The sequence below is a fragment of the Microtus oregoni genome, unplaced genomic scaffold (assembly GCF_018167655.1).
Source record: "Microtus oregoni isolate MIOR12 unplaced genomic scaffold, Mior012 000024F_ref0000369, whole genome shotgun sequence".
NCBI lineage: Eukaryota > Metazoa > Chordata > Mammalia > Rodentia > Cricetidae > Microtus > Microtus oregoni.
In genome coordinates, this window is record NW_024543083.1 from 18,619,306 (window position 1) to 18,631,692 (window position 12,387).

The 12,387-nt window shown below is 52.1% G+C and overlaps 1 protein-coding gene across 2 annotated transcripts in view; it reads left to right on the forward strand.

The window, feature by feature from the left end:
- Nucleotides 1-12,387, forward strand: part of Cars2 (cysteinyl-tRNA synthetase 2, mitochondrial) — a 31,589-nt gene that overhangs the window by 12,912 nt on the left and 6,290 nt on the right. The window contains exons 7-9 of one of the 2 annotated variants that reach the window (XM_041673792.1): nucleotides 3,566-3,698; nucleotides 4,885-5,018; nucleotides 8,035-8,102. In XM_041673792.1, coding sequence (XP_041529726.1) covers nucleotides 3,566-3,698; nucleotides 4,885-5,018; nucleotides 8,035-8,102 — 335 coding nt within the window. The remainder of the gene's footprint in view (nucleotides 1-3,565; nucleotides 3,699-4,884; nucleotides 5,019-8,034; nucleotides 8,103-12,387) is intronic. The other variant, XM_041673793.1, reaches the window with a different exon arrangement.

The window sequence follows — 12,387 nt, forward strand, 5'->3', positions numbered from 1 at the left end:
CCCAAGAGCTGGGATTAAAGGCATGTGCCACCACCACCTGCTGGTCACAGTAATTTTTATGGAGAAGAATAAAAAACATGTAGAACTAAATTTAAACTATCTATTAAGGATGCTGAGCATAGTACACAGGCCTTCAAGTTACTGCTATAAATGACCCACATGGGTCCCCAGCTGCTTTGTATTCTCAAGTCTTCTATACTTCTCCTATATTCCTTCCCCACATTTCCTCCTGCCATTCTTCCGAAGAATTGTCAACCCCCCCCCTTGTTTGCTCAGTGAGATTTGCTGTTACATGGATTTCTCTCTAGACCGTGTGCTTCTTACATTTGGTAATTAATTTATAGGCTTATTCCAACTCTGAATGTCTATGGATAGAGACTGATGGATAACACATTCGTCACCAATCTAATTTAAAATTTTTATTATTTACTTTATTTATTTATTTATTATATATACAGTGCTCTGCCTGCACATCAGAAGAGGGCACCAGATCTGAATACAGATTACAGATGGTTGGGAGCCACCCAGTGGTTGCTGGGAATTGAACTCAGGACCTTTGGAAGGTCAGCCAGTGCTCTTAATCTCTAAGCCATAACTCCAGCCTTTATTATTTGTTTTTGAGACAGAGTTTCATTCTGTAGCCTTTGCTGTCCTGGAACTTGCTCGGTAGACCAGGTTGGCCTCAGAGTGGGGCCAAGTACTGGGATTAAAGGTGTGTATCACCGTACGTAACTTCAATCTAATTTTCAATAGTCTTGTTTACTTGGCTCTCAGAAATGATATGCTACTTTTACCCACTCAGTAGCCCTCTGCTGTAACCCATCCACGGTGGAGCATTCTGGGATCCCCGTACCCATGGGCTATGGTTTGAGGGAGGCTTGGGTTGTGCCTTCCAGGAAGAGACTTTGGGAGAGTTGTAAGACCCAGCAGAAGCAAGCTAGTTTTGTTGCTTTGTATCTGGTTCGTGGGGACAGGGTCTCGGGTAGCCAAGGCTAACCTGGAACTTGCCGCACATCTGAGGGTGCCCCGGAACTGCAGGCCCCGCTCTTACCCTCAAGTGCTGGGCCTAGATGTGTGCCACCAGGCACAGCTTTTGGTTTTATTTCCACAGGCTTTGTTTTTTCAGTGCCACTTGGGGTTTATAGTTCACAGAGTGAAGTTAGAGAATTCCCACTGGGCTTCCTCCCCTGCACAGCCTTTCCCACCACCCCCCAGCAGCCTGAGCCATCCCGTGCCCTGCACCACCCGAGTCTGTGGTTCATGTTAGCATACCCGTTGGGATGGACAGACGTTTGGACAAATGCCACATGTGTTCCCACGTGACACAATCCCATGCAATGGTTTCCCATCCATGAGACATCTGTGATCCATGTTTTTCCTGTCTACTACCTCAACCCTGGTGACCTTTTCACCAATTCACTGCTTTGTTTCTCCAGAATGTTGCCAAATCATACACATTCAGCCCAAGCCTTTCCAGGTCGGCTCCTTTCTGTTAGTATCAGGCTTTTGTGGTTTGTTTTTTTGGAGACAGTCTTGCTTGATACTATGTAGCTGAAGGTGGCCTTGATCTTGAGGAACTCTTCCTGCCTCCTCCTGAGTACTGCGGTTAGAGGCATAGCCACCATGCCCAGCTAGTAACATAATTTGAAGCTTTGTAGGTCTTTGCATGCTTTGGTAGCTCTCCTCTCACTGATACTGAATAATGGATGCTCTACTGTTTGTGTGCCCAGTGTCTGTGTGCTGGAGTTAATCCTTAGTCTGTCTACTTACTGAGGTCCATCTTGACTACGTTCATGTTTGGGCAGTTAGGGATAAGGCTGCTGTGAGTACCCACGTGCAGGACTTTATGTGAATGTTTTCGGTATCTTGGGTAAGCTCCCAGGAGTATGATGGCAGTGTCATATGAAAAACCTGTTTGGTTTTGTGATAAGTTGCCAGCGTCCCCAGCAGGGAGTAACAACTCCCCCGGCCCGTCTGTGCTCCCAGGGCAGCACTGTTGGAAGTCACTGCCTTATTCAAAAGCACAGCGTGAGTAAAGGTTTAAAATTGGGGATTGGCATTTAGCAAAGCAAAGGCACCGAGTCCTTCTGGTGCCGTGACGGGCTCCACCACTCCCATGTGCCATTTCGGAACAAGGCTTTTCAGCTTTCTTTGCATTTTGAATTGTAGCAGTAACCCAACAGGAAGGACGCAGAAGTGGGTCCTGCTCGGTGACTGCGGTCACCCCAGTGAAGAGAGGTGGCCCTGGCACTGGGTTTCTTGCATTGTATCATCCCTGCCCAGCTCTTGCTTTTGGGAGCAACCTCTCCCTTATGACAGTGCTTGCCTCTCCTGCTCACCATCCCAAGTGGCTGCACGACCCACACGTGGGTCCCTGGCACTGTGCTTGTCTCTAAGTGTTTTGTATGCCCATGTATAACATTTCTCCTGCATCCCTCCGCCCCATCTCCCCTGCCATTACTCTGAAGAACCATCCTCCATCCCCATTTGCTCAGTGGGATTTGTCTCTGCCGCCCTGCTGAACTCCTCTTTGTTCCTGCCAACTTGGCCCCACATCAGCGTGTGGCAAACACCTCTGAGATTCTCCGGCCTTCCCATGCCTGTGCCAGCCCTGTTCACTAGCCTGCGATTCCCAGTGGACCCCACCTTGTGCTGTGCTCAGTACACACATGGCATTATGGGGCAGAGGTTCAGATTGACCCAGTGACATCACTTCTGTCGATGTAAGCCCAGTGACAGCCACGAAACAGTGAATTGGGTATGACTGTGTGGCATTTAAGAGAGGACAGAGTTTGTCCAGGGAAACCAACACAGCTCTGCTTGCTCATCCTCTCCTGACTTTTCCTGTCCTCTATCCTGATGTCCCTCTGTGATGGCCACCTTTGCCCTCAGTAGGATTGCTGTCATTGTAAAAAATGTCACTTAGGAACTCAGTCACTCAATGGTGACTGAACAGAACTGGCTGGGCACTGGGATCTGGTCCCTTGGCAGCGAGTGCCCTGGTGTTTGCAGGCTCGGCTGTGACCTCTGTGACCAGACTTGGTGGATACCATGCCTCTGCTCTGCTTATTGACTTGGAGGCTTTAGTCCTGCTGCCCCACTGGGGAAGAGTGGAGCACGTTAGTAAGAGGCGTGAGGTTTGCATAGAGGGAGCATGCCGTCGTTGCTGGTGATGCGGGATGTCCTTCTGGATATGTGTTGCTTTTATTGGTTGATGAATGAAACTGTTTTGGCCAACAACTTAGGCATTTTCCTACCTAGCTCTCGTATCTTAAATTAACCCATTTTCTATTAATCTATGTATCACCATGAGGCTGTGGTTTACTGGTAAGGTTCCGGCATCTTTCTCCTATAGCAGCTATATGGCATCTCTCTGACTTGCCTTCTTTTTTTTCTATATCTCTGTTCTGATTTCCCACCTAGCTTTACTAAGTCATTGGCCGAAACAGCTTTCTTCATCAACCAATAAAAGCAATGCATATACAGAAGGCCCTCCCACAGCAGCTGGAACACAGGTGTCCAGTGCCGCACCGAGGTTTCTCACTTGTCAACCCTCTGTCGCCAGCAGTTGACTCTGACAAGCGGCACGCCAGCGACTTTGCCCTGTGGAAGGCAGCCAAACCTCAGGAGGTGTTCTGGACCTCGCCATGGGGAGACGGCCGGCCTGGTTGGCATATCGAGTGTTCTGCTATGGCCAGGTAAAGCCACAGCAGTTCCTGGGCTTCAAGTGTTCAACCTAGGAGTGACAGGGTGGCCTGGCTGAGGGAGAAGACAGTCTGGAGGCTGGAGGGCCCAGCGTGGGGTGGGCCCAGCCGTCTTGTTTAGTCTGCTGCTAGCAGAACAGGCTCTGTCACACAGCAACAGAGGCACCTTATGGTCCCTGGTGGCTCAGGCCTCAGGGCAGGTAAGTGCAAGGGCCGGGTCACGAGGCTCTTAGCTAGGTTTGACACCTCTGAAAAGCCATTTTGAGAACATTTTTGTGCCCTGGCCAGCCCACCTCTCCAGAGTCCAGAATCTACCTTGGTCTGGTGGAGGACTAGCCCCTCCACCAGCTGGGAGACTTGGACCACCCTCCCTGACTTAGGCAACCCTGTGTTTCCCAAGGCTTCTGGTGACAGCTTCAGCTGGCCCCCTCTTCCCGGTCAGCCTGGTAGATCCATGTGCAGCGAACAGAACCGCGTTTTTATGGTGTGGGGAGTGCTTCTGGAGTGAGTGTGAGGTGTGGGCCCTGATGGTGGGGCTGGGGGAATGCTTCTGGAGTGAGTGTGAGGTGTGGGCCCTGATGGTGGGGCTGGGGGAATGCTTCTGGAGTGAGTGTGAGGTGTGGGCCCTGATGGTGGGGCTGGGGGAGTGCTTCTGGAGTGAGTGTGAGGTGTGGGCCCTGATGGTGGGGCTGGGGGAATGCTTCTGGAGTGAGTGTGAGGTGTGGGCCCCGACGGTGGGGCTGGGGGAATGCTTCTGGAGTGAGTGTGAGGTGTGGGCCCTGACGGTGGGGCTGGGGGAATGCTTCTGGAGTGAGTGTGAGGTGTGGGCCCTGATGGTGGGGCTGGGGGAGTGCTTTTGGAGTGAGTGTGAGGTGTGGGCCCTGATGGTGGGGCTGGGGGAGTGCTTCTGGAGTGAGTGTGAGGTGTGGGCCCTGATGGTGGGGCTGGGGGAGTGCTTCTGGAGTGAGTGTGAGGTGTGGGCCCTGATGGTGGGGCTGGGGGAATGCTTCTGGAGTGAGTGTGAGGTGTGGGCCCTGATGGTGGGGCTGGGGGAGTGCTTCTGGAGTGAGTGTGAGGTGTGGGCCCTGATGGTGGGGCTGGGGGAATGCTTCTGGAGTGAGTGTGAGGTGTGGGCCCCGATGGTGAGGCTGCTCACACAAGCTTGCACTCTGCCCTGCAGCGAGGTGTTTGGGAGCCAACTGGACATCCACACGGGCGGCATAGACTTGGCTTTCCCACACCACGAGAACGAAATAGCGCAGAGCGAGGTCTTCCACCAGTGTCAGCAGTGGGGAAACTACTTCCTACATTCTGGTAAGCCCAGCTTGAAGCACACTTACTTTCCAGCTCTGCCAACTCTGCGTATTGGAAACACCCAGATCCGCTGGCAGAGTGGCAGGCGGGCCTGACTGATATCCTCGTTTGGGTTTCTGTCGGGTATCTATCTTTCCTTCATTCTTGGCCAATTGCATGTACATACGCAATGCATCCCTACCGTACTGGGCATACCCACACTCTGGCCTACTGCTTCTTTTCTTTGGTAACTCTCTAAGTCCCGTCAGTGTTGACTGATCTTGTTGGCTTCACCTTGTGTCAGTCTTGTGTCAGTAACCATGGCTGCAGCAAGCTCGTGCGTGCAACAGCCACATCCTGTCCAGAAGACATTTCACAGCACACCCCCTTCTGCCTCTTAGATTCTTTCTAATCTTTTCTAATTTTTTTCTTTTTTTTATGAGCTGTTTCTTGAGCCTTGAGGGTCTAGATCTCCCATGTAGAGCTGGGTACTCAACAGTCACTTATCCTTAGCACTGTGGCGTCATTGACCACTGCCCACTGCAGAAAGACCTCCCACTGGGGCTGTGTAATTGACAGTCACGTATCCCTAGCACGCTGGCGACACTGACCACTGTCCACTGCAGAGAGCAGCTCCTCTGGCCCCCACTGAGAGCAGCGCTGACCCTTGTATGTAAACATAAATGCTCAGAAGGCGATTGATGCGGTGTTTTTCAGCAAACCAACAGTAGCAGGCTCTCTACTAAAGCCTGTGACCCCTGGACGTGAGCTTTTGACCAGGTGTACAGCACTGGGCACAAATTCCCTCCTGTGTAGCAGGCCTCAGATCCCATCAGAAAGTGCTCAGTTACTGCACTGATTACATGCGTTAAAGAGAATCTCAGAGGCACCAGAATGCATCAATGTTGCAGTGAAGGAATGAAAATTCAGCTCTTCCTCTTGGGTAAATTTGACAGGAAAAGCCTGAGTTTGAGTTCTCCACTCCTCTCCCTGTGTCTTCCATCTGTCCGTGCCTAAGTTGGTCGTTTCTGGCTTGTCTGGAGTCTGTTGCGTGTCTGACTGTGAAACCTGTGTTTTGTGTGTCTACCAGAGGGCTTTGCTCAGACTGTATTGGGTCACGTGGGGAAGAAGTGAGGGATACATTAGGAAATTAACAGAGTTTTACAAGTAGGTAAGTAAGTCATTTCCTCTCGCTAACCGCCGGTCCTGAAACACTCAGTTCTACAAACACGCCACCGTAGATATCTGTGCCGTGCCAACACATACAATCGTTATTCTTGAACAACGTCCCTTTTGACCTGCTTGCTCTTTTTAGCAAGTGATTACTCTAACACACATACACACACATGCATTGCTCTTTGGGTCAGGGGCATGGAAGCATACATAACTTAGGATTAAAGCTATGCATTAGCTTAGGTTGTAAAAGTTGATTACACAAGGAACCCAAAGCAGGTTAGGTGGGTTTTGATGTTGTTCTCTTAAAGGCAGGTTAAGCAAACAGTCTGAGTACACAGTAGGATTTCTGGCTGTCTTAAGTGACCTCGAGGTATATTATTAACTTGGCTGAGAGGTCCAGTAAAAGTTCCATTGTCTTTGAATATAAGAGATGTTCTCCTATAATATTGCCACAGGTTACCATAACCTTTATGCCACTGTTTCACCAGTGGACACACCTTGCCTGGCAGGTTGGTATCGTAGCAGATAGAGTTCACTGTGGGGGATACCGTTAATGATTCTTCTCCCTCCGAGGCCAGCATAGTTCTCAGGTTCAGCACTGCGGAAGGGGCAGAGGCAGGTGGATCACTATGAGCTTGAGACCAACCTAGTCTACATAGTGAGTTCTAGAGCAGCCAGGAATACCTAGAGAGACTTGTCTCAAAGAACCAGCATCCTCCAACAATAACAACAAAACCCAAAGGACCCAGTGGATTGGCAGTGACCGTGGTTCCCAGAAGCAGGTCAGAGGTGGGAGTGGTGTCACTGGGATGAGTGATGAGCAGGAGACCACACACCTCGAGTGTGTTGAAGGTCACCAGGTCAGAGCTGCCCTTCCAGATGACAGCCCAGGTAGGCGAGGCAGGTTTGGCAGCGGTCGGGTACCAGACACAAGTGTCTACATATGGAAATGCAGTTCTAGGAAGTGGATGTGGAAGCCATGGTGCCCTGTAGGCGACAGTAAATGCAGGGTTGCTCTGGTGACACTGCCTACATTGCCAGGAAGTCCAGAGAGAGGCTGCTGGCCTGGTACATGCCGACCGTCCTGTTCTTGACATCCGCTGCATTTTATTTCCCGGCTCCTGTCAATTCTCTGTGACGTATGTAGAATTAAGGCTCATGGTTATGTTTCTTTGGAGAGGGCACGTTTTTAATAAGTTCTCAGGGAGATCCATTTTGCAGCACCCTCCACGTGAAGGTGCGATTGGAAAAAGAGGGAAACATCTGTCTGGGACAGCAAGACCCTCCTCTGGAGATGAGCCTTGTTGGGATACACTCCAGGTTAGGAGGTCACTGAGGGGGTTTGGTTTTCCACCTGTGTTTCATGTATCTGTGGGAAGACAGCTGTAGCAGAAAAGCTGACAGCTATACCCCAAACCTGGGTGACCAGTGGCAGGTGACCAGCCAGTTACATCGGTGTTTCCGAACAGGGCAGGAAGGCACGGGTGAGGAGGCTCTGCTGTCCGTCACACTGACTGGGGGCTGAGTGGGCCCGTTACTGTACCCCCATGGTGCAGTCTTGTCCCGGAGGGCTGCACACAGCATACATTGCAGGTGCAGGTTCCTGTAGCTGTGGGTTACTGCCCTATATCTTGGGGGACACAAGCCTCATGCCTCCATGGGCCCCGCGATGTGCTGGCTCAGGGCTGTGGACAGAGAAATGGAACTCCTCTCTGGTGTCCTGTTAACTGTGTGGGGGTCTGCCCAACTCAGGGCAACCAGGCCAGCTCTGGTGGAGCTCAGGGTTGCCTGGGAGAGGCTGTAACTGCATGGGGCTCTCCACATCCAACTCTCAGAGGGGACACTTTTCTTTTTGTTTCAGGGCATTTGCATGTGAAAGGCAACGAAGAAAAAATGTCCAAATCCTTAAAAAACTACATCACCATTAAGGTAACGTTAGGCAGTGTGCTTTCCTCTGCAAGTGGAGTGACTGATGACTGCTTACGTGGTTTAGGGGCCTCTGGGGATGAAAACCACAACATCAGACTCAGTCTGTCCTAGCTCTGCATGGGCCCCACCCCAGGGACCCACTCTTCCTTGTCTAAAGGTCCATGGCATCCCCTTCAGGCCTGCTGTTCTCTCCTGCTCTGCTTCCGCCGTGGTCCTGCCTTTCCTCTCCCCTTCCCAGAATTGCATCTCTTCCCTTTCTCTCTCGAAAGATTTATTTATTTTTATTTTGTGTGTATGAGTGTACATATATCTGTGTATGCACGCGGTGCCTGTGGAGGCCAGGAGTCGTTGGATCCCTTGGAACTGGAATTACAGACAGTTGTGTGCTGTGAGCCTCCATGTGGGTGCTGAGAATCCAGCCTGGGTCCTCCGTGCTCTAAGCGTCTCTCAGCCCCTGCATCTCTTTCTTCTTCTTCCCTCTTGTAAGTTTCCTTTCAAGCTTCACCTTTGTGAGGGGCTGAAGAGCACTTCCTAAATGGCTTGAGTTCCAGCCTCCTTGGTCTTTGTGCCAAGTTTAACTTGAATCAGTGAATAAGTGGACCAGAGCAGCACTCCTAAATGCTTCCCAGGCTCCTGCCTCCCAAACCCAGAATAAGCCCTGGGGGGTGGGGGGGGGAGGAGTACCCTTCACAGAGTGACAGGTGCCTTCCTGGGGAGTTCTCAGTCAGATCAAAGTTCCTGGCTAAGAGATGAGAAGCGGCCCAGCCCGTGTGTGCAGTTGTTGCTTTGTTGTTTGCTGTGCACGGAAGACTGTCTCTGCCCCTTGGAGGCGCTTTAGCTGGAGCCTGAAAATTATAATGGCCAAAGACAGAGCCACAAGAGAAAAGCACAGAGATATAATAACTGCCACCTGCCTGCTTGAGCGCAGCGCACCCTGGCTGACATCAGCCAAGGGGAAGGGCTTGAGCTGGGTGGGAGGGCGGGGCATCCTGCAGGGTGCAGGGCACTTCTGCTCTAGAAGGGTCGCTGGAGCCCCCCCTCCTGTTACTCTATGGGGAGGGGACCTGGGCTACTGGAAATGTCCTCTAAGAGGAAAACCTGGTGCCACTTTCAGTGCTGTCCCTTACCTGCTGGTTCTCAGCAGCTCGAGTGGCCCTCAGGCCAGCATGTGGATTCTGGGGAGGCCTGCTCTGGGTCCATATGTGTGTAGTGCACCCACGCCATTATACACACATTGCTGAGCTGTTAGAAACCTCTGTTCTCAGTGCAACCACTAACCGCTAGGATGCTTCCCTGTAATCCAGGCTGGGATCACCAGCAATCCCACAGTGCACCTCACCTGTATTCTGATTGCTGCCTTGTGGCCAAAACACACTTGATAGCTTTCCTTCTTTTTAAAATCAGGACCCAATGATGGTCTGTAAATTTTGTTCTGTGGTCCATCTTTTCTGGCTTGCAGGCTGACTTGTATCCCATTGTTCATGTTAGGCTTCTGGTATACAGCAGAGCCTCAGCTCTTGTTTCAGTGTGTGTGTGTGCGCGTGCACTTGCATGTGGAGATACATGCATGCCAGGGCAGGTACCCTTGGAAAAGGGAGTCAGAGCTCCTGGACCTGGATTATAAGTGGTTGTGAGCTGCCTGACATGGGTGCTGGGAACTGAACTCTGGTCTTTTTCAAGAACAGTATGTACTCTTAACCCCTGAGCCATCTCTCCAGCCTAGACCCTCAGCTTCCTTCTCCCCATAACGTGGAGGAAGAGTCCGAGCTGTTCCTTTGTTGAATACCCCATGGTTTGGGTTTGTCTGTGTCTTTGTGGTATTGTTTCATTGTCTCTCCCGTGTGGGCTTCACGAGACCTGATGCTCACAGGCGTGGTTCTGTTTGGGTGGGCATGGTGGTGGGAACACATCACAGGTGTGGTTCTGTTTGGGGGGGCACAGTGGTGGGAACATGTCACAGGCATGGTTCTGTTTGGGTGGGCATGGTGGTGGGAACACGTCACAGGCATGGTTCTGTTTGGGGGGGCATGGTGGTGGGAACACATCACAGGCGTGGTTCTGTTTGCGGGGGCACAGTGGTGGGAACACATCACAGGTGTGGTTCTGTTTGGGTGGGCATGGTGGTGGGAACACATCACAGGCATGGTTCTGTTTGGGGGGCACAGTGGTGGGAACACATCACAGGCATGGTTCTGTTTGGGGGGGCATGGTGGTGGGAACACATCACAGGCGTGGTTCTGTTTGGGTGGGCATGGTGGTGGGAACACATCACAGGCATGGTTCTCTTTGCGGGGGCACAGTGGTGGGAACACATCACAGGCGTGGTTCTGTTTGGGTGGGCATGGTGGTGGGAACACATCACAGGCATGGTTCTGTTTGGGGGGCACAGTGGTGGGAACACATCACAGGCATGGTTCTGTTTGGGGGGGCACGGTGGTGGGAACACGTCATAGGCACTGCTTTGCTTTCCCCAGGTTGATACCTGGTGGTGGTGTCTGGCCACTGTTAGAGGTGATCACCAGATCCTTCCATGATGGAAGGCTTGACCTCCTTCTCAGGAGCTTCAGGATCTGAGCTGGGCTGCCTTGCTCCCTGCGTCCTTCTACCTGGGGCTTTAGTGCCGTCCATGTCTTGGGGGTTCTGATGGCCTCTTTCAGTTGTTTTTAGACTAGCTGTGAGCTGAGGATGTGCTTGGTGCATTGTGAGTTCAGTCCTATTGTCAGGGTCACTCCTCTCAGCCTCTCAGGGCCACGTCTGGTTCAGAGGGATCATCAGGAGAGCAGCAGGCAAAAGCCCCTTCCAGTGCAGGTAGTGTTCTCATGTGAGCACACTTCCCACCTTCCTATCCTGTGTCTGGGGAAGGAGCCCAAGCCTTTCCCAGAAGACAGATGCTTCTGGAAGAAGCGGTGGGAGCATGGGTCCAGTGGCATGAGGGAGTGCTCAGTGACACATGGGAGGTCACTCAGAGCAGAGCCCACAGTCTCGATGTGTTACCGTAGCGTGCTGTGTGTGGCGACACATCCATGCTGGTGCCAGTGATGTCTCTGCTCATCCAGTCACATGTCCACTGGAATGCTGCTCTATCTGGTTGTTTCCACACTGACAGATGGGGACAAACAGGACACAACTGACTGGGTCATGCTTGCAGCGTGTACTGCATGGTGGACAAGGTGGTCAGAGCCGGCCAGGCGGCTGGCGAGGACTCGGACAAGAGTTGGAGCACTCTCATACTGGGGGGAAGCGCACACAGGAGGTAGAACTTGAAATCACAGGGCTGTTATTCACCAAGGTCACACGGGACAGTGAAGCCACACACACACTCGCGTATGCTTGGATACACGTGCACATACAGTCGTGCACACTCAGGCACATGTGCACACACTTGTGTACATGCATACACGTGCACATACACTCGTGCACACTCAGGCACACGTGCATTGACATTCACACACACACTTGTGTACATGCATACACGTGCACATACACTCGTGCACACTCAGGCACACGTGCACACACTTGTGTACATGCATACACGTGCACATACACTCGTGCACACTCAGGCACATGTGCACTGACATTCACACACACACTTGTGTACATGCATACACGTGCACATACACTCGTGCACACTCAGGCACACGTGCACTGACATTCACACACTTGTGTACATGCATACACTTGTACATACACTCGTGCACACTCAGGCACACGTGCACACACTTGTGTACATGCATACACTTGTACATATGCAGACACATACATACACACACTCGTATGTAAGCCCAGTGCAGCTTGGGGAAGGAACGACAACTCCCTTGCACTGTGGTGCACTCCTGCTTTGCTCCGGGGTTACTGCTGAGCAGTCCTGGACTGGACCATTTCATTCATGATCGAATGGATGGAGGCCATCTCTGTGCCCACCCGCGCTGTGGCCCTGCACCTCCTCAGCCTGTCTTGTCCATCGTAGCCAGGCAGTTCTGGGACCTGCCTGCTCATTCACGCCCGCCAGTGACGAGGGAGTGAACTCACAGAGACCACTGTGGCTAAACAGAGGGGCTGGAGGGGTCGAGGGAAGTCTCCGGGCACTGGCTCAGGACTGTTTGACAGCCGACCTGGCAGGGGTGAAGTGAAAGTGCCTGCTTCATTTCCTCCCTGCATTCCTTGCCTCCATTCTACTCCATAAGGGGTCTCCAGGACTCCCAGCCCCACATGGGGAGGGCTTGCTGGATGTCCTGAGTGGAGCCTCTGTTCTCTGCTCACCTTTCCCACATTCTCTCCCATGGGG